This window comes from Euphorbia lathyris, chromosome 8 (assembly GCF_963576675.1).
Source record: "Euphorbia lathyris chromosome 8, ddEupLath1.1, whole genome shotgun sequence".
Classification (NCBI taxonomy): domain Eukaryota; kingdom Viridiplantae; phylum Streptophyta; class Magnoliopsida; order Malpighiales; family Euphorbiaceae; genus Euphorbia; species Euphorbia lathyris.
In genome coordinates this window covers 54,125,624-54,152,252 of record NC_088917.1, presented here as the reverse complement: position 1 = coordinate 54,152,252, position 26,629 = coordinate 54,125,624, and the positions used below count along the sequence as shown (strand labels likewise).

Below are 26,629 nucleotides of genomic sequence, written 5' to 3'. Positions count from 1 at the left end.
TTTTTTTATTTAAATTTTTTTTTTTAGTGGGATGAAGGGGGGGCAAATGCCCCCTTTGAACCCCCCCCCCCCCCCCCCCCCCCACATCCACCCATGACCGCTGACGGTCATTTTAAGATCCCATAAGCTCAGGTAAAAAAAATTCTAGTGAACAGAATCCAGCGATTTGTTTTTTCTGTGAGAAAAAAATACCTAGAAAATTTTCAAAAAATTTCAGAAAATGTTTTAATCATTCTGAGAAACTTTAATTCTTGACTCAAAGTGAGATTCCTTACGGTTTAGTCTCAGATCAACGGAATCCGGCGATTAGGCGGGCGTTTTCCGGTGAGAAAACAGAAAGTGCCCAGAAAATTTTCAAAACATTCTAGAAAATGTAAAATATTATTTTGAGAAACTTTAATTCTTTGATCAAAGTAGGATTTCTTACGGTTTAGTCCCAATAAAAAACTTTCCTTAATTTTATCAATTTTACATGTTTCAATAATTTATTGGGTCAAAACCGTAAAAAATCTCATTTTGAGCCAAGAATTAAAGTTTCTTAAAATGATGTTTTACATATTTTGGAATTTTTTGATAATTTTTTGAGCATTTTTTGGTCTTACCTTTCAGTATTATGTGTCGCAATATTTTGTTAGAACAATATAACAATTCTGCTGGAACAATATAAGTATTCTGTTGCAACAATATAACTATTGTGTTGAAACAATATAATTATTCTGTTGGAAAAATTGGTACACTGATTTGAAACAATTGGTACACAGATTTATTCTGTTGGAAGAATATAAGAATTAGAATTATTTTCTAAATAATATAACTAATATAAATTTGAAGATACTATATTAAATACTAAAAAAACAAAAATAAAATTGAAGACATAGATAATAAAATTGATTTGGAACAATTGGTAAACTGATTTATTATGTTGGAACAATATAAATATTATGTTGGAATAATATAACTATTTTGTTGGAAAAATTAGTACGCTGATTTATTCTGTTGGAACAATATAAGTATTATGTTGGAACAAATGGTACACTGATTTGAAACAATTTCGTACACTGTCGGAACAATATAAGTAGAATAAAAAACGTGCCCAGAAAATTATCAAAAAATTCCAAAACATGTAAAACATTATTTTAAGAAACTTTAATTCTTGGCTAAAATCAAGATTTCTTACGATTTTGAGCCAACAAATTGTTGAAGCATGTAAAATGGATAAAATTAAGGAACAAGTTTTATTGGGACTAAACCGTAAGAAATCCTGGTTCGATCCAAGAATTAAAGTTTCTCAGAATAATGTTTTACATTTGCTGGAATTTTTTAAGAATTTTCTGAGCACTTTTTTTCTTGCTAGAAAATGCCACTCGGATTCCGTTCACCGGAATTTTTTTTAATTGAACTTCAGGGATCTTAAAATGATCGTCTAATAGTATAAAAAATTTTCAAAAAACGAGGTTAGAAATGTCGGAAAAATGTATTTTAAAAAAAAGAAATAAAACAATTTTCTCTATCATCTCTTTCCTTTTATTTACAAATTTGTCACCTTGCCCTTTTTAATTAGCATCAAAACTATGTAGTTTTGTTATGTCACACAATACTCGAATGAGAAATAATATTTTTCAATTGATCTCTCTTAGTTGTACATCTCTTAAGAGATCTTTCTCATTCTATGAATCCTCTTCTATTGAGGAACTTTACAGATTTCCTACCATAACTCTAAAAGACTGCCTTTTTGACAGAATAAGAATAAAGGAATCCTACAATTTACAACGTTTGTTATCAATTTACATCATTATGCTGCTCGAGCGGAAAACATTATCCGGCTCGAGTGTCGAGAATGACGGAAAATCCCTATATTTATTAATTCTTCTCTTCCATTAACTAAATGTGCCAAAATTGAGTAGATGAGCCAAAATGGCAGGCCCAAAGATTCCCTATATTTTCTTTCATCATTCTAACCATAAATAGTATCACACATATATATAGCTTGTACCTTACAATTGAATTCAACTCATCAGCAAAAAGAATGTCCAAGTATGTACAAGACATGTCTATTGATGGAGATGAACCTCCACCTATGTATTTCACCAAAGAAATCATACCTTCTTCCCTTCCATTAATCTCACTTCCTCTCATCAATCTCACCCTACTCTCCTCATCTTCTAAGGAAGGTGTTCAAGAGCTTCAAAAACTTAAACAAGCTCTCAGTTCTTGGGGTTGCTTTCAGGCTGTAAGTCATGGAGTACCCACTTCATTCCTGGATAAAGTACGCCAAGTGACCAAACAATTCTTTGATCTTCCAACAAAGGAGAAACAAAAGTATGCTCGAGCAGTGAATGATTTTCAAGGATATGGAAATGACCCAATTCTTTCTGATCACCAAGTTCATGACTGGTCTGATCGGCTGTTCCTTAATCTAATCCCACATAATTCAAAAAACCTTCAACTTTGGCCTAACAATCCTATTGATTTCAGGTACTTAATTATGTTCATCAGGAGATATCAGAATTCTAGATAGATGTTATTGAAAATCTTTATTTTGCAGAGAAGTAGTAGATGAATATACAGAAAAAATGAAGGTTATAGCAGAAGTTCTACTTAAGGCAATGGCAAGATCATTGAATGTAGAAGAAGATTGTTTTTTGAAACAATATGGAGATGAACAAGTAATGGCAGCAAGGTTTAATTACTATCCATTATGTCCAAAACCAGATTCAATTTTAGGAGTAAAAGCTCATTCAGATGGATCAGCAATTACCATTCTTTTACAAGATATACAAGTTGAAGCTCTTCAAATTCTTAAAGATGATCAATGGTATAGAGTTCCCGTTATTCCTCATGCTTTCCTTGTCAATGCCGGCGATCAAATCCAGGTAAATTAATTATTTTTTATGCTCTTTTTTGGAACCAAAAGATTCTTATAATATTAAGACAAAAACTCTTAACAAGGCATGCAAGACAACTAAGAATTTTTTTTTTTTTTTAATTATTCTTTCTTTGGCCTTAATTTATTATGAATTACATAGCCCTCCTTGTGGATCCTATCCTCTTTTATATCCCTAACAAAATAAATGGGAAAGTAAATAAAAAAATAAATGTAATATTTTTTGTTAAAAAAATTATGTATTTTTGTGCATACAACAACAAAGGCTTAGTCCCGAAATGATTCGGGGTCGGCTAACATGAACCATCATATGAAACCGTGAAATCAAAAGCAATTCTTCAAAAGTTAATAAGGGGTCGGTCCATGTGGTAAAGACTTGAATCTCTACTTACCACTTATGAGATTGGATTCGTCACCCAATGAAATCACTCTGTCGTACAAACAAATACTATAAGTTATAAATAAATAAAAACTTCTACTACATGCATTCAATTCATCATTTTTATTAGTTAGTTATAGGTATGCACTTTAAGTGTACATCTCAAGGAGAAATCAAATGTATTCAAGAAAATACCCATAACCGTAATCCTTATGAGACTAAGACTCTACACTGAGACAATTATATCATGCCCCAACAAGTTTAGCACGTGAAGGAACTATTGTCATGGATGTCAAATCTTGAAATCATCCCCGTGACAAGGCGTGGATCAAATCATCCTCAATTTGGCTCGCAGAGGACACATAACGCACATGAAGCGCTTTTCTAGCAACATAGTCTCGAACAAAATGAAACTCAATTTCCAAATGTTTGCTAGAGGAGTGGAAAATGGGTTTCATCATAAGATATATAACACTAAGATTATTCCACTGTGAGGTTGGAGAATGTAAACCAAAACAAATTTCAAAAAGTAATTGTTGTAGCCAGGACACCTTCTAAGAAATAGTAGCGGATGCCATGTAATCGGCCTCGGTTAAGGACCGGGTGATGGCACATTGTTTACGTGAACACCAAAAAATCAAATTAGGTCTAAGTTGACAGTGAAACCGGCCATTGATTTTCAATTTTCTAGTGAATTGGCCCAATTTGTATCAAAGTATGCATGCAACCTAAAAGTACTCGAACTAGGAACAAATCGATGGTTATATGTCCACATGCCTTTAAGGTAGTGGAGTATGCGTTTTATAGTGTCCTAATAAACATGTGTGAGGGCACTAACAATTTGAGAGACCTTGTTCAAAGCTAAGGCAATATTTAGACGAGTAACGATAAGATAAGAAAAAGGTCCTTAAAAGGTTCACCCATTCAATTTTGCAACTACTCGGTAGGATTTATTGAAGTCAAAATAGCACTGTACCTTACCATTTTAACTAGGTCAATTAAATCATCCACATGCTTGCCTCGATGTAAAACCATCCCTCAAGAGTCGCACGCATCCTATAAACCAAAAAAATATAGATCCCCAATGTCATATACAACAAACCATTTTTGTAATTTAGTATCGAGTTATTTTGTTGCAATTTAATTATTACCAGTGGGAATGAGGTCATCAACATAAATAAGAATGTAGAGTTAGATCCAAATATGACAAAAAGTAATACAGTGACACATCAGACTTAGAGCCTCGAAAACTAAGATTATGTAGCACGGATGTCACACACTCATGCCATAGCATGGGTGCTTGCTTGAGACCATAAATAGAGCAATGTAATTGGAAAATATGATCTGAATAATGAGGATTTACATACCCTGATGGTTGTTCCATGTATACCTTTTCCATAAGGTGCCTATAAAAGAAATCATTAAAGACAACCAACTAGAAGGCGGTGTAACACTGATTTTTGAGCCAAGTGTTGTATTACATGGGCCGGTTGGAGACTCTATATGCATGGTATTTGAATTTTCATGCAATGTCTTTGTTGAAGGTATGTGCATGTAGAGTTTCTTTGCATGCAACCTTATGTTTGAATTACACAAAGTAGTGATAGCAGCGCCAAGCTTGTTATTATGATGTGTATGCAAAGGCATAGAATTATATATCCAAGAAAGTAACCATCAGTCAATAAAATATAATGAGACAGTGTTATGATATGAACCAAAATATGAATATCGTGGGGGCGTTCCCTACTCAGCGACGCGCTGCACTTCCCAGACCCGGGTGTAGTGAAAAAATGTGCAAGGGTTGCTAGGTCGGCGCGCCACCCCAGGGCCCGGGGCTGGTTTCAAATCTGCAAGGGTTGCGGGTAAATAAGCTAGTCCACGGTAACGGTAATGGTAGGGGTAGGGGTAGGGGTGGTAGGTTACGGTTTGAGACATGGAACATAGGCTCTTTGACATGAAGATTAGTTGAAATTGTAGATGTTATGAAGAGGAGGAGAATATATATAATGTGCCTACAAGAAACTAAGTGGGTTGGAGCTAAGGCTAGAGAGATAGATCCTTGGGTTATAAGCTATGGTACTCAGGAAAGGATAAGGGTAGAAATGGAGTAGGTATTCTTATTGATCGGGAGTATATTGATGATGTAGTAGAGGTGTCTAGAAAGAGCGATAGAATTATGAGTGTTAAGCTCGTGATAGGGAATGAGGTTGTGAATGTCATAAGTGCATATGCGCCACAAATAGGATTAGATGTCTCTATAAGACACGCTTTTTGGGAGGACTTGGAGGAAGTGGTGCAACAGGTTCCTAGGGATGAAAAGATGGTACTGGACGGTGATCTCAATGGACACGTGGGTTATAGGCAAGATGAGTTTGAGAGTGTTTATGGAGGGTATGGTTTTGGAGATAAAAAGGAAGCAGGAAATCATATTTTGGAATTCGCATCAGCCTATGACTTGAGTATCATGAACACATGGTTTATAAAAAGAACATCCCACTTATGGACTTATCGGAGTGGCGGTAATGCGAGCCAAATTGACTTCTTCCTAGTAAGGAGTGCTTGGAGAAAGAGTTATATTGATTGTAAGGTGATCTCTGGTGAGAGTACGACAACCCAACATAGAATAGTGGTGCTTGATTTTCGAAGTAGGAGATGTATAAGAAAACGAACACCACAAGTGGAGACTAAGATTAAGTGGTAGAAACTGCAAAAGGAGAATCAACAAAAATTTGTGGATGAGATGGCCAAAAAAGATATTTGGACTTATAATATGGATCTAGATATAGATTCGATATGGACTAAGATGGAGCATAGTATAAGGGAAGTAGCGAAGGAAGTTCTAGGGGAATCTAAAGGTAGCATGGCATCGGGTAAGGACACATCTTGGTGGACAGAAGAAGTACGACAAACAGTAAAGAGTAAGTGAGAATCCTATAAATATTGGGGAAATGCAAGAGTGATGAGAACTACGAAAAGTACAAAGAGGCTAAAAGGGAAGTAAAGAAGGTCATACGGGAGGCTAAAGCAAAGGTGAATCGAGATCTATATACAAGGTTGGATACGGAGGAAGGAAAAAGAGACATATATAGAATTGCTCGGATGAGAGATAAGAAGACGTGAGATCTCGGAAAAGTTAAATGTGTGAAGAATGTGGACAAAAAAGTCATAGTTGTAGATAAAGATATCAAAGAACGATGGAGGTCCTATTTTGATGACTTATTCAATGGAGATCGCGGACAAGATGTTGGAGATATAAGTATCCATCACGATATGATAAATTGTGACTGCATGCGGAGTTCAAAAGGGTGAAGTCAAAATGGCATTAAATAAGATGAGATTGAAGAAAGCAGTATGACCTGATGGCATCCCTATTGAGATTTGGAGATGTTTGGGAGAAAGAGGAATCGAATGGTTGACTACGTTCTTCAACAAAATTTGGAGAAACAATAAGATGCCATCAGAATGGAGGAAAAGTATCATAATCCCTTTGTATAAGAACAAAGGTGATGTCCAAGATTGTGCCAACTATCGAGGAATCAAATTAATGAGTCACACTATGAAATTTTGGAAGCGAGTGATCGAACAAAGGCTAAGGAGGACGGTGAAGATCTCTGAAAACCAGTATACCGGGAAGATCAACTATGGAAGCCATCCATCTAATGAGACAATTAATGGAGCACTATCGAAATTAGAAGAAAGATTTGCATATGGTTTTTATTGACTTGGAGAAGGCATATGATAAGGTACCAAGGGAAGTACTTTGGTGCGCCTTAACAAGGAAAGGCATTTCGCGGAAATATATTGACATCATAAAGGACATGTATGAGGGAGCATGCACGAGTATATGTACCAGCGTTAGAAAGACTAAAAAGTTCCCTATTACGATTGGAGTGCATCAAGGTTCCGCACTAAGCCCATTTCTTTTTGCCATCGTTATGGATGAACTAACGTGTTCACTTTAAGATGTTATACCATGATTCAGATGATACTATGTTGGTTGATGAGACGAAAGAAGGTGTGGAGAGGAAGTTGGAACTATGGAGACAAACTTTAGAATCTATAGGCTTTATATTGAGCCGAAGTAAGACAAAATATTTGGAGTGTAAATTTAGCAACGATATGAGTAGGGAGGCAGGGACAATCACCCTAGATGGGAGAGTTGTTCAGGCCTCAGATTGCTTCTGGTATTTAGGATCTATTATCCAAATAGATGGAGAAGTAGATGGAGATGTTGCTCATAGGATTAAATCTGGTTGGGCGAGGTGGAAGAGTGCTACGGTTTTCCTTTGTGACCCCGACATGCCTAATAGATTCAAGGGAAAATTCTACCGCACGGGAATCAGACCAGCATTGTTATATGGTACGGAGTGTTGGACAGTGAAATACGGTCACATTCATAAGATGTCGGTGGCGGAGATGCGTATGTTGAGATGGATGTGTGGTCATACGAGAAAAGATCGGATGAGTAATGAAATAACTATGGCAAAAGTAGGGGTTACATCTATTGAGAATAAAATGATGGAAACTCGCCTAAGGTTGTTTGGCTATGTAAGATGAAGAGCACTTGACGCATCGGTTAGGAGGATTGAAGAGTGGTAAAGGGATGTAGTGGTGAGGATAGGGGAAGGCCTAAGCAAACTTGGAGGAGGGTGATCGAGAGTGATATGAGTTTATTAGGGATTGAGGAGAATATGATAGTGGATAGGACAGAGTGGAGGAAGAGAATTTGTGTCACTGACACGACTTGATTGCACAGTTTTATATGATGGTTCATGTTAGCCGACCTTGAATCATTTCAGGACTAAGGCTTTGGTTTTATTGTTGTTGTGTGATGAGAAAATGGAAAAATTTGTTCATCAAATAAAATATGGTGTGAGACATGAACTATCAGAGAATGAGGATTAAAAAACTTATACCCTTTGTATTGTTTGTAGATACCTAAGAAAATACAAGGTAACAATCGAGGGTCAAGTTTGTTTTTGTTACATAGATGAAGCCAGTGATAAAAAAAAAGACAGCCAAAAACACGCATGAAATGATAATCATGAACTGAATCAAATAAACAATGAAACGGAAAATCAAAATGTAATTGGGCCATAGGCAAGCCATTAATAGCATATACCGCCATTTCAAATTGTCACGGGGTCAGAGTTTTCACGCAGAGGCAACTCCCGTGTGGCACCTCAAGTTGGGCCAAAGTCCTTGAGGTCAGCCTTGTCGTCTCCGTGCTCACTGGTTTTTGCCCTCCCATGGGCTCATCAGGGGAGCGGGATCAGCTCTTGAACCAGTTTAGTGCCTAGATGAACACCCCTCCGAGGATGGGATGCCATCTAAATAGCACGTACTCATCTTTAATGCTAATCCCGCACCCGACATTTTAAGTTCAACCAGCAAGCATCTGCATCGTCTGCGTGTCACGAATTCAGGTCGTGACATACTCCCCCACTCAATTCGTGCAACGTCCTCGTGCATGACTTTTTGTACGCCATGATCAGTGTGGAGATTCCCTGCCTGCTCGTGTCTCGCGCTTCTCTTGGCAAAAACACCCACTTCCGACACCCCCTCGAGTTGGGCAAGGACTTAGAGGCTTAAGGTGCGAGCAGCTTCCACGTTCGCTCAGTCCTGTTCTCCTTAGGACCCGGCACCGTGGCTTCCCTGGAGTGCTTGGCGAATTTTTCGCTGCGGTTTCCTGCCTACTCGTGCTCATTCCATTTCGAGCACACCACTTGCGGTCCGCAACCTAGACTCGCCACCGCGGCCAACGGAGCGCTTGGCAAACTTCACAGCTAGCACACTATCGTCTCTGATACCATTTGTCACGGGGTCAGAGTTTTCACGCAGAGGCAACTCCCGTGCGGCACCTCAAGTTGGGCCAAAGTCCTTGAGGTCAGCCTTGTCGTCTCCATGCTCACTGGTTTTCGCCCTCCCATGGGCTCATCAGGGGAGCGGGATCAGCTCCCGAACCAGTTTAGTGCCTAGATGAACACCCCTCCGAGGATGGGATGCCATCTAAATAGCACGTACTCATCCTTAATGCTAATCCCGCACCCGACATTTTAAGTTCAACCAGCAAGCATCCGCATCGTCTGCGTGTCACGAATTCAGGTCGTGACAAAATGCATTGATCCAATAATGTGGTTGTACTTGTGCATGTTGCCATAAAGAGAACCCATTTTCAACTATGTACCTATAATTTCTTTACGCACAACCGATTTCTCAAGTGTATAAGGACACGATACATAGTAGTTGAAACCATTTTCAAAAAAGAATGGATCTAAGACTTGAAACTCACCACCCTAATTCACAAGATTGGATAGGGGTGTTGAAAAAAATTCCACCAAACATTTAAATTTTTTAAAGACTTGACATATCTCAGATTTTTGTTTAAGAGAGTATATCCATGTATATTAACTGTAATGATCATAAAACAATACATAATACCTAGAGTTATCGAGTACTAGAATTGGATTCGTACCCCCAACATCAAAACAAAAATCATTCAGGAGGTTTTTGGACATTATATTGAGAACACGAAAATGAATTTTATGAATTTTGTTATAGAAAAAGCATGACATAAAGTGGACTTAGTGTGTAATAAAGAAGACATTTTGTTAATCCTTAATAATTTCTTAATTACATTATTATTAGAAGTATGTCCCAATCAAGCATGCCAACTATGCAAACTGGTAAAATTAGAGTTGGATCTTGTTTTCTTTTGATAGTGATATGATGTGATGCAGATAATGAGTAATGGAATATTCAAGAGCCCAATGCACAGAGTAACAACAAGTTCCAACAAGGAAAGAATATCAGTGGTAATATTTCATTTGCCCAATGCGGAAGTAGAGATTGAACCAGTAAAAGCTTTGATTGATGAAGAAACACCTCAACAATATAGGAAGCTCAAAAATTATCCTGCTATCAACTTTGAATGTTTCCAAAGTGGGAAGATACCTCTCGATACTGTCAAATTTTAATTTACTTTTTATTTTCTACAAATAATATATGTGATCCAAACCAAACCGATTATGAAGATTCAGCTTTTACATTTTAAGTAAAAGTTTGTAAACTATATCGAGATCATAATGATATTTTGAATTTACCAATTAAGGTAATATGAATTGATATATTTAAAAGTTTGTACACTATATTCTGATTCAGCTTATTAACTTTTATATATATATATATATATATATATATATATATTACATTTAAGTATTAGTATTTTAACAAATTATTTATAATTATATACAAAATTATATTTCTTCAAAAAAAATAATAATTATATTAGTAATATAATAAATATTTTAAATAATATTTTATATTTTGAGAGTTTAATATAATAGATTAAATAATAGTAAAACACATTGTTGAATTTTTCTAAAATTAATTTTACTTGAAATCTATTTTATCATTTCCTTAAGTTAATAGTTAAATTTACATTTTTTTTTCAAACAGTTTTTTTAATAATAATAAAAAACCGAATAAATTTAGGGTTTTGCTATTTATCGTCACAAATTATTTATCACCGTCCCCATTTAGACAATTTTATCCTTTGCATAAAAAAAAATTTAAAACTGGCAAAAAAATTGAGAGAAAATTTCAAAATTCCCCACCATGGACCGAGCGGATGCCGCATCCGTTTAGGCCAAATTTTGAAATATGTAAAATCGTAAAAAAATTAGTGACGAAAACTACTAAATCGTTCTATTTTTTGTGACGAAAAATGCAAAATCGTCATGAAAAATATGTATTATTTTCATGAGTTCTTTGATAAAAAAATCTAAATTTTAATGTTTCCGAATCGTAATCATCTATTTTCAAGGCTCGGGTTGTCACACATCAATTATTGTTGTTCGGGTTTATGATTTTGGAGAATTATGAGAAGAGCAAAAAAAAGTCCAAGTGAGTAGGGTGATAAGTAATTTGGGGCGGTATTTAGCCGCTCACTAAATTTACAACTTATTTATTTCAATAAAATATAATTTGGTTTTATGAAACTATAAAATATTAATTTTGTTAAAAAAAAAAAATGAATGTAATATACATTTTTTTATGCTTGGTGCGTAGAAACTGGTAGAAAACTCAGATCTCGACAAAGTGGGGGGTAGATAATGGTTCAACAAAAGAAATCTTTGAATTCGCGATTGCCTTACTTCTGTCTACAAACTTGTAAAACCTTTTCAGATTTCTATCTTCTTACTTTCAATGGCTGCCAATATAGAGTCAACGCCAAAATCCGTTCAAGAAATGGCCGTAAACGGGCAAGATCCACCGGAAAAGTATTTCTATAAGGGAAGTGATCTAGATATAGATGCTCCAGTTCCATTGATCAACGTATCAGTAATTGATATTTGTCTTCTCACTTATCCTTCAACTCGGCCGCAGGAGCTTCATAAACTTCGATCAGCTCTCACTTATTGGGGGTGTTTTCAGGTATTATGCAATTGCTACAATTGAATTAAACTGTTTGAAATTGGTTAAAATTGAGGCTTGTTTTGAATGGATTTAGGTAGTAAATCATGGAATGACAAATTCATTTTTGGATCAAGTGCGAGAAGCAGCCAAGAATTTTTTTGCGTTACCAATAGAAGAGAAGAAGAAATACTCAAGAGAAAGTGATAGCATTGAAGGGTATGGGAATGACATGGTTGTTTCAGAGAATCAAACGCTTGATTGGACTGATCGATTGTATCTTACATTTACTCCACAACATCAACGCCAGCTCAAATTCTGGCCTCAAAACCCCCCAGCTTTTAGGTAATTCAATCTTGGCTTACTTTTTATTATTTAAAGTAATATGATGTGCTAGAATAGAATAAGACTGAGTTTGGATAAACTGAAATGATTGCTAAAATAAATAAGCTTAGGTTACTAATACATTACATAACTTTAAATAAATTAAATCGGCCAATAGCTCACTCAAAACTAAGTAAGTTTAGGGCCAATCAGTTTTTTATAGCGAAGTTTAGGGCTCTTTAATATAAACCTTCAATCTTTCATTCAATTCATGGATATATGGTTGGTTTCGCTTTCAAGTGTTGGTATTTCGCTCTTGATATATCTAAAATTTTGTAATTTGGTTCTTGATCTATTCTACCGTTGAAATTTCATCCAATTTGGATAGGAGACTGAAGAGAAATATTATCCTATTGACACGTGATGATATTTTGACATTTAAATTTTAGTTTAAGGATTTTTTTAATCTATTTAATTATTTTCGTATAAGAAAATCTATGAAGTAAATAAACTTTAAGACGGGCGACGTGTTAAGTACATGTGTCAAAATATCACCGCATATAAGGGGAATAATATTTTTGTCAAGTCTCCATCCAAATTGAATGAAATTTTACCATTTAGGATAGTTAATGGCCAAATGTGACCGAATAATAGGTGTTACAGCTATGGAAATAGAGAGGAATCCATGGGATACCATGTGCACTAAGATACTACATTGATATATTTTAACTTGTTACAAATACACACATATATATATACATAGAGGGAGAGGAGACTCATACCTACAAGATCCATACGTACCATGCTTACATTATTACACTCTCTCTCAAGCCGGAGTATGGATTTTTAATCATGTCGAGCTTGCTACAAATACAAATGACAGTCTTAAAGACAATACAACTCAAAAAGGAAACAAATAATACAACTCAAAAACAGGTTAAACAGATAACAAAAGAAGAGGCCAGGAGTGCAATAATCACTGTTAACCTATACAAAGAATCCAAACACTAATCTAAGTAGCATAAACCATACAGGAAGGTTGGAAATGATAAGGGAATGCCGGAACACCAAAAGTCGCCGGAAACGGTGCTGCCACGTGTTGGGAGATTGGTCACCGGAATTTGCAAATGAGAGGGTCGACGGAAGAGGATGCTCTTGGGAGGGTTGATGTGAGATTAAGGGCCATGTTTGATAACGACTTTGAGCACTTAAAATTAATACTTTAAGTGCTTATTGGTTTTAAGCTTGTTTGATAACATAACTTAAGTATTTCGATTAAGTCACATGATCACTTATTCTGGTAAGTCAAAATGTTTAACTTAAAATTTGAAGTTAAATATTATCAACTAATATTTTAAAATTCAGTATTTATTTTTTCAGCAGTAATGCTGAAAGAAACAGCCCAAACATACAAATCCAGAAATTCTGCCCATAAAGCATAAATAAATTCCAGAAACTCAAAACAAAAGGCAAAACAAGGCTATGGTACCATATCACAGGCTATGGAAATAGAGAGAAATTCATAGAATACCATATAGACTAAGATATTACATTGATATATTTTAACTTATTACAAATACATATATATACATACAAGGAGAAGAGACTCATACTATATTTACATTATTACAATAGGATCAAGTGACAAAATTTTAAATAGAATAGAACTAAATAACACTTTATGCTTCTTTTATTTCAAATAATACAAGAAACGATTTTGTTTAGAATTGAAAAACAAAAGATGTTGATAGTATTATACAAGACACTTTTTTTTTTTTTTGATTGATATTATACAAGACACTTAAATGAACTATTCATACCATCTACTATAACAAGTAAACCGGAAACAACTAACAGCAATAATAAATAATAAACGGTGATAGTATTACTTGACTTGTAGAATACATTTGAGTCAAATTGAATCAATTTGACATTTTATGATCATAGAAATGGGTCATTAATAATAAAAATGTTTGATGCAGGGAAATATTGCAAGAATATTTTGTGAAGTCGCAGGAAATAAACGAAATAGTTCTAAAAGCCATGGCAAGTTCGTTAAATTTAGAGGAAAATTGCTTTTTGGAGCAGTATGGAGAAGCAGAAGGAGCATTGATGACTGCCAGATTTAACTATTATCCTCCATGTCCGAGGCCCAATCGAATTCTGGGGGTGAAACCACATGCAGATGCATCAGCAATTACGATTCTCCTGCAAGACAAACAAGTTGAAGGTCTTCAGTTTTTGAATGGCAATCACTGGTTCAAGGTTCCTATCATTCCACAAGCACTTCTTATCAATGCTGGTGATCAAATTGAGGTAATTCCACAATACTTGAAAATTCAAATTCAATTTAAAATGGGTTTTTACTTTTAATTATGTTTTGAAGATGAATCCATATATATGTAGATAATGAGCAATGGAATATTCAAGAGCCCAGTTCACAGAGTGGTGACAAATTCAGAAAAGGATAGGATTACTTTGGCTGTTTTCTGCATTCCTAATTCAGATAAAGAGATCAAACCAGTTGATGCATTGATTGATGAATCCAGGCCAAGATTATACAACAATGTCAAAGATTATGTTAGTCTTTACTTTCAGTATTACCAATTAGGGAAGAGACCAATTGAAGGAGCTAAGATATAACTTTTTTGGGTTTATTACATCTATAATCATCCAACTATAAGAAATCCCTCTGTTCTTTTGTAATATCCATTCTCAAACCTATGTGGTGTCAAATGAGGTGTTTGGTTAGAGATAATAAGAGTAAAGAATGAGAATATATTTGTTAAGGTTTGTGTAGCTAATATTTAGAGGCTGATCCAGTATTTCTAAATGTGGAGCAATTTTAGTATAACATTAAAAAAAAAAAAAATCTACGTATATATACAACAACAAACAACAACAAAGCCTTAGTCCCGAAATGATTCGGGGTCGGCTAACATGAACCATCATATAAAACCGTGAAAATCAAGTCGTGTCAGCGACACAGGTTCGCTCCCTCCACTCCGTCCTATCCACTACCATATTTTCCTCAATTCCCAATAAACTCATATCACTCTCGATCACCCTCCTCCAAGTTTGCTTAGGTCTTCCCCTACCCCTCACCACTACATCCCTTTGCCACTCTTCGGTTCTCCTAACCGGCGCATCAAGCGCTCTACGTTTCACATGGCCAAATCTACGTATATATGAAAAATTAAAATAAAACTATATAAAATGTTAATTCTATTAATAAATGCTAAAAAGTATTTGTTATATATACTACGTTACTGATAAATTTCCAGACCAAAACCCAAAATTAAATCCCCAATTGTTTTCCAAACAGTTCTGCAGTTGTCAAAAAATTATTCTTAGTATAACGTTTTTTTTTTCTTTCAAATGTTGATAGACAAATGCAGAATGCAAATTTTTCAATTAGGTAATGATCCTCAACTTTATAGACACTATGAGGAGTTGGTGAATCAGTTGCTTGAAAATGTAGAAAAAAAGTGACATTAAGGAGAAACTCATGTGTATAATGTAGCATAGGTTGGTGGTGGCACACATGGTCCCACTCTTCCCCTATGGTTTCAAACATGATTGGATGTTACTTTAATTTATACAACAAAAACAATTAAATGAAGATAACACCAGGTACAAATTGTTGGGAAAATAATAAAAGCATGCTGCAAAATTAAAGATTAGCGAAAACAATTAATAAAAATGATACTGATACTTTCACATGGTTCACTTTTAACTTTTGGGGAGTTTTTTTTCGTGAAAATGGGTTGTAGCTCTCTGGGGAGCATCGCTCCTCGTTCCAACTAGATCGGCACAGAAGAGGACACTCAGCAGAAACAGAGAACCAAATCATGGAACCCAATCATGGAATTGGAGTAAAAAACCGAAAGCCACTAAAACCTCAAGTATAGAAAGTTTCAATCAAACGATGTCAAAAGCCTTCTTTGTATCAACCTTAATAGAAATATTACTGCCAAAACACCACTTCTGGAGCAGATTAACCCCTTCAGAAACCCCACGATGCAGTTTGATATGAGCCGACCTTTGACAAAGCCAAATTGATCATGGGAGAGTATCCAATCTTGTGTCTAATTCGTTTCTTGATCACTGGGATAGGGTCATCTGCTCAGCTCTTCCCCGACATAGCTTTAATCACTGCCCTTTGCTGGTTCACTACAGTATCGGCCCTCCTCGGTTGTCGCAGTTTATATTTTTATCTATGTGGGTTACTCATTCGTCTCTCATTGATGTGATTGTTTCTCATTGGGCTTCGTCTCACCTATCGCTCGCACAGCTCAATTGCTTTGTCATAAACTTAAAACGCTCCGTCTAGTTTTGAGAACTTGGAATCGCATTGTCTTTGGCAGAATTGAGGTTAATATTGCAGATGCAAAGCGGCGACTAGAAAACATTCAATTGGAGATTTCCGCTAATGGCTTTCACCTGATCTTAGGTCTGGTTAGGCTTCGGCCCAGCTCTACAGATATGAGCTCCTTCTTCATGAGAAAAGCAGGGCGACATGGCTTACGGCAGTAGATCATAACACGAGCTTCTTCCATAGAGCTTTTAAGATACGGAAGGCTCAAGCCGGTATAAATAGGATTGTGATTGAGGGTGACATGACATGACTTTCGATTCAGCGAGAATTTCCCAACATGTCATCGATTTTTACACTATTCTATTCTCCTATAACACGCCACCAGTTGACCAGAGGCCAATTGCAGCAGTCATACCAAGCCTACTCAGCGCGACTAATAATGCCATGTTAACCATGCGGCCAACTCTTGAGGAGATTAAAACGGCAGTTTTCGCCTTGAATAAGGACAGCGCCCCCGGTACTGACGGTTTTGGTGGGCTTTTTTATCAACAATTTTAGGGAATAGTCGACACTGATGTCTGCAACATGGTACTGAACTTTTTTGACACAGGCTACATTTTGCCTGGCTGAACTCAAATCTCATGCCTTTGCTTCCTAAGACTGAAGGGGAAAATCAACTTCGTCACTTTCGGCCTATTTGTTAGTATTATTTTTATCTTTATTATTTTAAAACGTGTGTGTTCATATTATGTATATGTATATATATTCAAAACTATTAAATCTATTATAAGAGCCGAAACTGTTTATCTTGTTTGTGGATTAATAAATATACGTGATTGTAATAAAAGAAAGTTTTTTTTGTCATTGTTTTCATCCATTTATGGATTTTGTATTGGTTTTAATCTATATATATGGTTTTATTTTTTTACCATTTTCTTGTTATACTTCTTATTCTTTCATCTAATGAAGATATAAGTTTTTATAAAATAAAATAAAAATTAATCCATAAATAAAAATCCACTAACACAACTTTTACAAAAGAAAAAAAATAATTTACTTCTAAAAACAACTAAAGGAAATTAGACAAAATCTTAGTTCAAATTTTAGTAGCCTTTATACTCACACTTTTTTATTATTATTATAATATTTATTATGCACTTAAATTAATATTCATTTTCCTTTAATCACTCCATTCATGAATTTCCATATTAGTCGACATAACTTTAAAGACTATTGCTATTATTTAACTTTAACACTATTATTATTATTATTATTATTGTTATTATTATTATTATAGGGCCACCCATGAATGAATTTTATTGTAATGTTGATGCATGAATCTTCACCGAAAATGGTATTCTGCGAGATCATCAGGGAGTATTGCGAGTATGCATTTCATACCGCTATAGAGGGAAATTTTGAATCTATTATAGCAGAGGTCATGACTAGTAAGGAAGCTCTTTCTTGATTAAAAACCAATAATTGCTGCAATGTAATGATTCGTAGAATATCATGCAAGTACCTGAAAAGCTCCTTCTTCAAACACTCAAAAGCCAATTTTAACCTCTCTAGTTGCTTCATCGCATTTACATTATACATGAACAAAGTATTGTACAGATTAAAACTATCACTTGCTCTATTTTATAGAAAATTTACAAAAAATAAAAATAAAAAAAAACTAAGTAAACTGAAACTGTTCCATGCCATAGTAGTCATAAAAAAAATGAAAGAATTATAGAAAGTAAAAGCATAACTCCATTTACAATGTTACTAGCCGAGACGTCATAGCGGGCCAAAGCATTCCTTGTTCTATTGCCTTCACAATAGATTTGCAAAACAACAATATCCATAGCCGAACAATGACTGAGACAAGCTAAATGATCCTGCCTTAAAGACCAAGTAACCTCAATGGACTGATTTTCCAACAAGTTTACCACATAGATCGTCGCATTCAACCAAAGCTTTAACCAACTTTTCTCCCACACCAATTGAATGGAAAAAATAGTAGCCTTAAGCTCCGCAAAGTGAGCATAAGGAGATGGCACAAGAAAAGAAAAAAAAAACACCACGAAATGCAAAAAAAATACCTCCAGCACCCATGTTGAGCCAAAGCCAAGCCACCAGTGTTAACTTTAAGCCAATCCAAGAGGAGGATTTCAACTAATACTAATAATAACTTGCGAATTTAAAATATGATTCTAACTTAACCAACTGAGAAATCACGATGGACATATTAATTTAACAACCTTTACATTCCAATAATTTCACAACAAACAAAATCATTATTATACAAAAATAAGCTTAGTTATTTCGAACACTAAAAGCCTCCATCTCCACCGGAGATTTTGACAATGAAAATTCCTCTTGAGCATTCTCAATCTCAAAGAGCTGCTTTCGCAGAATATCATGCAAGTGCCCGAAAAGCTGCTTTTTCAAACACTCGAAAGCAAATTCTAACCTTTCTAGTTGCTTCATCGCATTTACATTGTACATGAATAGACCATAATATAGATCAAAACTATCACTTGTTGTATTTTCCACCAAATTTAACAAAGTTTCACACCCTTTAGTGTTAATTGGAGTTGACTCCAGCCCCAACTTCTCCAAAACTCTTCCCATGGTGTGCGTAAGAAACTGAGAACCAGCAGCATACCGATCATGTTCTGCGCAGGACATCTCCACCATCTTGCACCCTTCACGAGCAAATATATCCAGAAACCGTTCACACCGTGATTGTCTCATTTCATCACTTCCTACTCTGACCTTATCAAATACAAAACGCAGATTATTCCACCCATTTTTTCCACTCTCTGGTCCAAACATAGGATGTGTACAGAGAATATCGAAGTCAGGTGGTAAATGTTGAAGAAAGAAGTTCCTAGGGAACTCTTTCACTGAGAGAACATCAACAAAGAGAGTACTTCTCTTCAACCTCTGAATAGGCAATGATTTGACAACATTTTCTGTTGACAAAATTGAAGTGCAAAGAAGAATTACTTCTGGATGCTCTTCACACAGGTCATTTGCATCAGAAAAGTAAGAAACTCCCAATTTTTGAGCCACATCAGAGTAGTCTGATCTTGAATATGCTAATACATTGTGGCCTTGCTGAACAAAGGTTTTGGCCAGAAACTGACCAAAATTCCCAAAACCAACTATACCAATCTTCATCTTCCACTTGTCATCGGAGGTCCGGGCCTTATTGTACTGGTATGGTTGAGCAGCACCTTCAGATCTGAAGTTCAAAGATTGTTATGTCAATAATCAGAATCCAAACACAACAAAACAAGACATTGTTTTTTCCTAGAGAAGCATCTGAATATAAAGAAGCAAATGAGATTAGAAATCAGTGGAAGTCATAGACTTAAATTATAACTAAACTTAGTTGTTACAAGTTTTTGAGATGTTTGGCAAAATTATGAAACCCTGTGAAGGAGAAGAAAGCATGTAAATAAAAATTGCTTAAACCCTTACCTTTCAGGTTTTGAAGCATATCCATTTTGATGGCCATTGACATAATTGGTCGGCCTCTCTCCATTCCCATTCCCGTACAATTGCTTCCTGACAGCCTCATGTACATTTCCAAACAGTTGCTGCTTCAAAGCCTCGAAACCCAATTCCAGCTTCTCCAACATCTCAAGTGCATTTTTATTAAACACAAACAATCCGTAATAAAATTGAAAACTATCTCCCTCAGTATTTTTTACCAAATCCAACAGACTCTCATACCCTTTAGTATTAATCGGCGTAGACTCCAATTTCATCATTTGCAGCATTCTCCCCACAGTATGCGTAATAAACTGTGTTCCTCCAGCATACTTATCATGCTCTTCACAACTCAATTCCACCATTCTACACCCTTCTCTGTCAAAAATATCTAAAAACGTTTTACATCTATGAATTCTCGATTCCTCTGCCCCTATTCTAACTCTTTCATACACAAAATTCATACCCTTCCACCCCTCTTTGGCGCTCTCTGGACCAAACATGGGGTGGCAGCAAATGATATCGAAATCACTAGGCAAAGTATCCAGCAATAAATTTTTGGCGAATTGTTTGACCGACAACACATCAACAAACAATGTATTTCGTCTAAACCTGTGCAACGGCAAGGATTTAAGGACTTCCTCTGCAGACATAATGGAAGTGCATAATAAGATAACTTGAGGATGTTGCTCACAGAGATCGTGCGGATCGAGGAAGAAGGAGACGCCGAGAGAATGAGCTTCCAAAGAGTGGTCGGTTCGAGAATGGGCGATGACAGTGTGGCCTTGGGAGACTAGGGTTTTAGAGAGGAATTGGCCATAGGTACCGAATCCGATAATGGCTATTCTGAGAAGGTCGTGGGATTTGGAAGTAGAGAGTTGGGTGAAATTATTATTTAGTTGATCCATTTCCATTTCCGGGAAGGAGGTTTCAAGAACAGCGGTGGAGAGGGAGAGGGATTGAATGCGTAGGCGGTGGAAAGAAGAGCGGAGGCGAGGGAAAAGCAAGGATTGAGGTAGTGATAATGGCGGAGATAGAGTTGAGGGAGAGCGGAGGGAAGTGGGATTTGGAAAGGAAAGAGAAAGCATGATTTGAATCAAAAATGGAAGAGGAGGATATGATATGATTGATAGGTGGTAGCATTAATGGCGGGAGAGAGTTGCGTTTTAAACAAAGAAAAGAGAGCAGAGAGCACGTGATAGGTGTGGCAATGCAATCAGAGAAATTAAGTAATACTGTAGAAACGGAGAAATCGACCAGTGAACCACCACGTTCTCAGAATCAACGTTTTTGGGGTGTTTTTGTTTACTCCGTGGAGACACATTATATTTCTTTTGCTTTATTTGGATTATTTCCGCATATCAAAGAATTATAGCCAATACTTTTTCTTTATCATACATTTGCACCAGCAATCTTTCCTAATACTAATAATAACTCTTTATTTCAAAAAAAAAAAAAAAAAAAAATACTAATAATGACTCATGTGTCCTACGTCACTTATAATTGGACATCAATTGTTGCTTGTCATTTGGGCAAATTACACATAGGCCACTGAACTTACACATTTTAACTTTATAGCTACTACTGAACTTCAATTTTTAACGGTATATCCACTGAACTTTACACTTTTTAATATCGGTGGCACTCAATGTCTCAAAACGACTGTTGACGGTTTCAAAATAAAAAATTCGAAGAGTTAGTGATATCCTAAGGAACTTTAATTCTTGAAAATTTTCATTTTGAGGTCATTTAAGTGTTGTTTGATTAGGAGAGAGAGATAATACATTTTTAGAGAGAGAAAGCTCTAAAAAAATGTGATTTTGGAAAATAAAAAATATCGGTTCGTGGTAATATCGTTATGAACAACTTAAATTTGTTATTATTTTCATTTTAAGGTTGTTAACGGTCACTTTTATGAGTTGGTTAAAATTGGGTGGCCATCGGTTTTTAAAAAGTGTAAAGTTCAATTGTCATACCGGAATTGAAGTTCAATGATCATAATGTTAAAATAGGTAAAGTTCAATGGCAATGGATGTAATTTACCCCTTGTCATTTAGTATCTTAGTTATTATTTGTTCATAGCACGCCATACATCGCACACCAATACTCGTCCAGAGATGGCTTCGCCAGCTTTAAACAAAAAGTATTCAGAAAAATATACAGTCACCCGATCATGGATGTTAAATGCTTTTGAGTGGAAAGGGACATATCCTTTCTTTCGCTGAAAAGTTAGATGTATCCTTTCTTTCGCTGAAAAGTTACATGGACCTCAACCTTCCGCTAGGTGTCGAGTGTAATGTGTAAAAAAATCGAGGTCTGAAAGGAATCTTCAAGTTATTTGTTGATACCGGAATATCCAAATTGTATTGAGAGATGGCTTCAGGTAACCCGAGAACACAAAACACTGTCAGACACGGCCGAAATCCGGTGAACCCTCTATGATGTTTAAGTTAGTGAAGGTATTCTAAGGAGAAAACTAACTTGAAAGAATATAGTAGAAATGAAGTGATATTAGATTACATACCTTTTGTTCCCATTTTTGTGTTATTTATAGATAATTCTTTACATTTGAGTTTGTGTGCTTGTACTCGTGTCAACTCCTTATAAATTTCGGACCCTATAATTTCGTAATGAGCAAAGTTGAGCTCATCTTTTAAAGTCTGAAGCTCCCTTTTAACTCATATTTCCGGAAAGAGCCTTTTTAGTAGGCTGGCCGATATTTAGTTAATTAAATGGGTATGAGTCTTTATTTGTTAGGCTCATAATCCATTAATTACCATATCACTTTCCAGATATGAGTCACAAAGGATGTCCAACCATCTATTAGGATGAAGTTGGCCCACTGGAATTTTTGAAAGATTGAATAATATCTCCTTTCACCTCGGGGGCCGGATGCTGAAATACCCTATCAATATAGCTAATATAGATTTTGAAATATCTGCCAGGTGGCTGTGACGGACGATGTTGAGACCCATGAACTACACATTCAAGGTCCTTTAACCCAGGGTGCAGACCTTTCAAGACAGCCCCTTGGGTCATTGTAAACCTTGTAGACTCCATCCTAGCTAAAGGTTTTCACCACTTTCTTCCTAGAGGCATAGGAATTAGTCTCCTCTCCTTCCCCATAATTTAGATTAGTTGTTTGGGTAGTGGCTATATGCACAAAGCGAAGTTGTTGCTCTAACTAGGTTTCCTCAAAGTCTTTTCCAAACAACTTCTGAATATTGTCTTGCCTCATACTAAAAACCTAGGACTATGAACGCGAGAAATGTAAAATTAAGAGCCTGAAAATTGAAAGGAAGACACTTACATGAGGAGGCTTGAGGAGAAATCATGGAAGAAAATTACGCCTGACAAAAGGCTACTAAATGCCCAAAATACGTCTTGTAGATGAACAGCCCTAAAGCGCTTTTTGGTCCTTTCAGAGGGGGGGGGGCTTCTGATAACATGTGAATTTATCTTTAGGGTAAATATGTAATAATCTAGAGGCTTTAAGTTGAGCCGAAGTAAGACAGAATATTTGGAGTGTAAGTTTAGCGGCGATAGGAGTAGGGAGGCAGGGACAATCACCCTAGATGGGAGAGTTGTTCAGGCATCGGATTGCTTTCGGTATTTAGGATCTATTATCCAAACAAATGGAGAAGTAGATGGAGATGTTGCTCATAGGATTAAATCTGGTTGGGCGAAGTGGAAGAGTGCTAAGGGATTCCTTTGTGACCCCGTCATGCCTAATAGATTGAAGGGAAAATTCTACCGCACGGCAATCAGACCCGCACTGTTATATGGTACGGAGTGTTAGGCAGTGAAACATTGTCACATCCATAAGATGTCGGTGGCGGAGATGCGTATGTTGAGATGGATGAGTGGTCATACGAGAAAGGATCGGGTGAGTAATGAAATAATTAGGACAAAAGTAGGGGTTACATCTATTGAGAATAAAATGAGGGAACCCCGACTAAGGTGGTTTGGCCATGTAAAACAAAGAGCGCTTGATGCGCCGGTTAGGAGGACTGAAGAGTGGCAAAGGGATGTAGTGGTGATGGGTAGGGGAAGACCTCAGCAAACTTGGAGGAGGGTGATCAAGAGTGATATAAGTTTATTGGGGATTGAGGAAAATATGGTAGTGGATAGGACAGAGTGGAGGGGGAGAATTTATGTCGCTGATCTGACTTGATTTCACGATTTTATATGATGGTTCATGTTAGCCGACCCCGAATCATTTCGGGACTAAGGATTTATTGTTGTTGTTGTTGTTGTTGTTGTTGTTGTTGTTGTTGGTAAATATGTAATAATACAGAAAGAGAAAGAGTCCCCAGCAATAGGTTATGCCATGTGGAGCATAACAGGATACGCCATATTACGAGATACAATGTAAAGAGCCAAAGGAGAAGGATCTGCCATCACAACCCGTCTCCATGAACATCTGTCGTAGTATCTCATCTGGACGGTTTCAGAAGACTAAATAGCACCTTTACAAATCCCTTAAACAAGATGAACGTACTTTAATGGTAATTAATAGCCATTAAGAGGAGTAATGACGTGATTGTTCCAACAAAGTCTCATTAATGCTAAAAGGTTACGAAATCCTATATAAATACCCTAGCTCAGGTGTATTCAACGTATGTTGGCTAAATTCCATCTAGTTCTTGTCACTGCCCCTTTTATTCTCAAATAATATACTGACTTTGACAATAGAGTGTCTTCGGCCGAACCCAATGACACCTCACATAGAAGCGATTTCGATCAAGAACATTTGCACATTTATCAATTATGTAGTATTAAAGCGCTTTAGAGAGAAAAAAATGAGAATGAATAAAATCTATTGTTGAATGAAGAAGATGTTTAGGCCATCTTCAACCATCTACTCCAGTTTTACTACTGTAACTTCATTTTTCTCTACTTTATCTTTAAATATACAGTTACTACGATAAAACATCTTCAACCATCTACTCTATTTATAAAAACAAAAATACTATTCTTTTTAACAAACAATATTTTATTATTATTATGTTAATTTTTTCACATAATAATAAATTTTTACAATTTATAATTTAAATTTACAACAACAATAATAATATAAGTATCATTATAATTTTTAACAACAAATAAAAGAATTAAATAAAGGGAAAATTATAAAATTGGGTCAAATGGGAGACTCTTGAGCGATTTCCGCAAGTGCACGGTTTCGTTTGTAGTAATAAAAAGATGTCGATCCCACAGGGAACGTTTTTTAACGAAAACTTATTTAAGTGCAATTTAAATACGACTTAAGGTTTATAGAAATAGATAATCGTTATTTGAAATTGGTTTTGAAATTGATAGAATAAGAATTAGGCTAGAATATGTAGAATGTTTAGAAATCAATTCTGTTTTGAGTATGAATTATAAAACAGAAACGTTTGGTGTTTAAAATAAGAGAATAATTGTGTTCGTTTGCATTAAGCAAAGAAAACAACTTTAAACTTTGTATAAACTATAAAAATGTAATAACGTAAACTCCTTCAATTAAAAGGCTTTGAACCGCAGACAATCTTCCTACGGTCGGGATAGATTGCTACATTAACCAAATTAATTCTCGAAGAATGAATTTGCCTAAGTGTTCAACAAAGTTTCCTTGTAATGATTTTGAATTTAACTACGTTTTAATAAAAACACCAGAACTCACTTCCGATCATTCTCAGAAGTGCTACATAAAAATATATTGAATTGTATGAACTTTATTAGATGTAGTATGAATTTGATACAAGTTTACAGAGAATAAAAAGCATGGAAGCATTCAACGACATGGGAGTTCCGGGTCGTCAATCCTTTCCTCAAACCTCGTTAGAGTTTGTCAGGCTCGTGGGTCGAATCCTCTACTTAGTCTTCTCACTGAATCTTCGGAATAGAGACGGCTACTTCTACTACCAAAATGTAAACTAATATTTAACAGATCTTAATCTAAATCTAATTGCTACTGTGTTTGTAATTAATTGGTAAACAATGTGTGTACATCAGATTGTTTTCACAAAATTAAACTTCTAACTTTGAATTGTTTTTGACTCAGAATTCCTGCATAAATTCTGTACTAAATCTTTTCTTCAATATATCTTCAACTCTGAAATCAACTCTTATTTATAGTTGTTGAAGAGTCGAGTCTAGGGGACGTGTCTGCTGCGAAGAGACGTTCTTATCCAATCGAACGGACGCGTATCTTTGAAAACGAACATGTGTAAGTTGTGCTGACAGGATTTCTGATCTTACCGAGAATGGAAATTCTCAGTCGTGAATAGGGAAACAGTTTTAAGTGTTCAGAACGCAAAGGAGGAAGAGCTGGGCGACGCGTGTCGCAATCGTGAATGGAGAATCTCGGTCGCGACACGGGATGTTTTTCCTGTCTCTGACTTCGTTCCTCGTCTTCGTTTCGGTGCGTTTGATTTTCATCGTCTTTGACTCCTTTTGTAGGGCTTTTCCTTCGTTTCTGACCTCTTTTCGTTCCTATTTGGATTTTACCAAATATTTAGGTACCTTGCATGAAAGAAACATATTCGGACGTAAAAGTACTCTAAATAGATATAATCAGCACGAATTCATAGCAAAACTGATGTAAATATTGATGATATTTTAGGTATATTTTGAGCTTAACAAATCTCCACATTTAATCTTTTGCTAGTCCCGAGCAAAATTTCACTGATTTTATCCTTTAACTAATCTCTTTATAAAAGTAAAACTTATATCTTTATATTTCGTTTTAAATTAGTTAAGCCGAAAAGATTAACTTCGCATGGCAAATTTATACGCATAATATCAAACTAACTTAGTATAAAGGCGATATATCATTCAT

General features: G+C 35.8%; 3 protein-coding genes across 3 annotated transcripts; 2 read left to right on the top strand and 1 right to left on the bottom strand.

Moving 5' to 3' along the window:
• The first annotated feature begins 2,026 nt into the window (after positions 1-2,026).
• LOC136203949 (protein LATERAL BRANCHING OXIDOREDUCTASE 1-like) lies at positions 2,027-10,240 on the top strand. The gene is made up of 3 exons (XM_065995161.1): positions 2,027-2,475; positions 2,546-2,873; positions 10,004-10,240. Exons 1-3 carry the CDS (start codon positions 2,027-2,029, stop codon positions 10,238-10,240), a joined length of 1,014 nt encoding a protein of 337 aa, XP_065851233.1.
• A 1,067-nt stretch (positions 10,241-11,307) lies between these two features.
• Positions 11,308-14,791, top strand: LOC136202078 (jasmonate-induced oxygenase 4-like). The gene is made up of 4 exons (XM_065992533.1): positions 11,308-11,699; positions 11,776-12,023; positions 13,985-14,318; positions 14,409-14,791. Exons 1-4 carry the CDS (start codon positions 11,472-11,474, stop codon positions 14,643-14,645), a joined length of 1,047 nt encoding a protein of 348 aa, XP_065848605.1. The 5' UTR covers positions 11,308-11,471; the 3' UTR covers positions 14,646-14,791.
• Positions 14,792-18,547: 3,756 nt separating this feature from the next.
• Positions 18,548-20,990, bottom strand: LOC136202251 (arogenate dehydrogenase 1, chloroplastic). Its single transcript, XM_065992754.1, has 2 exons — positions 19,795-20,990; positions 18,548-19,555 (listed from the first exon to the last, which is right to left on the bottom strand). Exons 1-2 carry the CDS (start codon positions 20,892-20,894, stop codon positions 18,622-18,624), a joined length of 2,034 nt encoding a protein of 677 aa, XP_065848826.1. The 5' UTR covers positions 20,895-20,990; the 3' UTR covers positions 18,548-18,621.
• Positions 20,991-26,629: the final 5,639 nt, after the last annotated feature.

What these genes read in the sequence shown, in the direction of transcription:
- LOC136203949 (XM_065995161.1), top strand. Translation starts at nt 2,027, where the DNA reads ATGTCCAAGTATGTACAAGACATGTCTATTGATGGAGATGAACCTCCA. An exon ending in AACAATCCTATTGATTTCAG is followed by an intron (nt 2,476 to 2,545) that starts GTACTTAATTAT and finishes TTTATTTTGCAG; the next exon opens with AGAAGTAGTAGATGAATATA. An exon ending in ATGCCGGCGATCAAATCCAG is followed by an intron (nt 2,874 to 10,003) that starts GTAAATTAATTA and finishes GATGTGATGCAG; the next exon opens with ATAATGAGTAATGGAATATT.
- LOC136202078 (XM_065992533.1), top strand. Translation starts at nt 11,472, where the DNA reads ATGGCTGCCAATATAGAGTCAACGCCAAAATCCGTTCAAGAAATGGCC. An exon ending in CTTATTGGGGGTGTTTTCAG is followed by an intron (nt 11,700 to 11,775) that starts GTATTATGCAAT and finishes GAATGGATTTAG; the next exon opens with GTAGTAAATCATGGAATGAC. An exon ending in CAAAACCCCCCAGCTTTTAG is followed by an intron (nt 12,024 to 13,984) that starts GTAATTCAATCT and finishes TGTTTGATGCAG; the next exon opens with GGAAATATTGCAAGAATATT.
- LOC136202251 (XM_065992754.1), bottom strand. Translation starts at nt 20,894, where the DNA reads ATGCTTTCTCTTTCCTTTCCAAATCCCACTTCCCTCCGCTCTCCCTCA. An exon ending in TATGCTTCAAAACCTGAAAG is followed by an intron (nt 19,556 to 19,794) that starts GTAAGGGTTTAA and finishes TTTGAACTTCAG; the next exon opens with ATCTGAAGGTGCTGCTCAAC.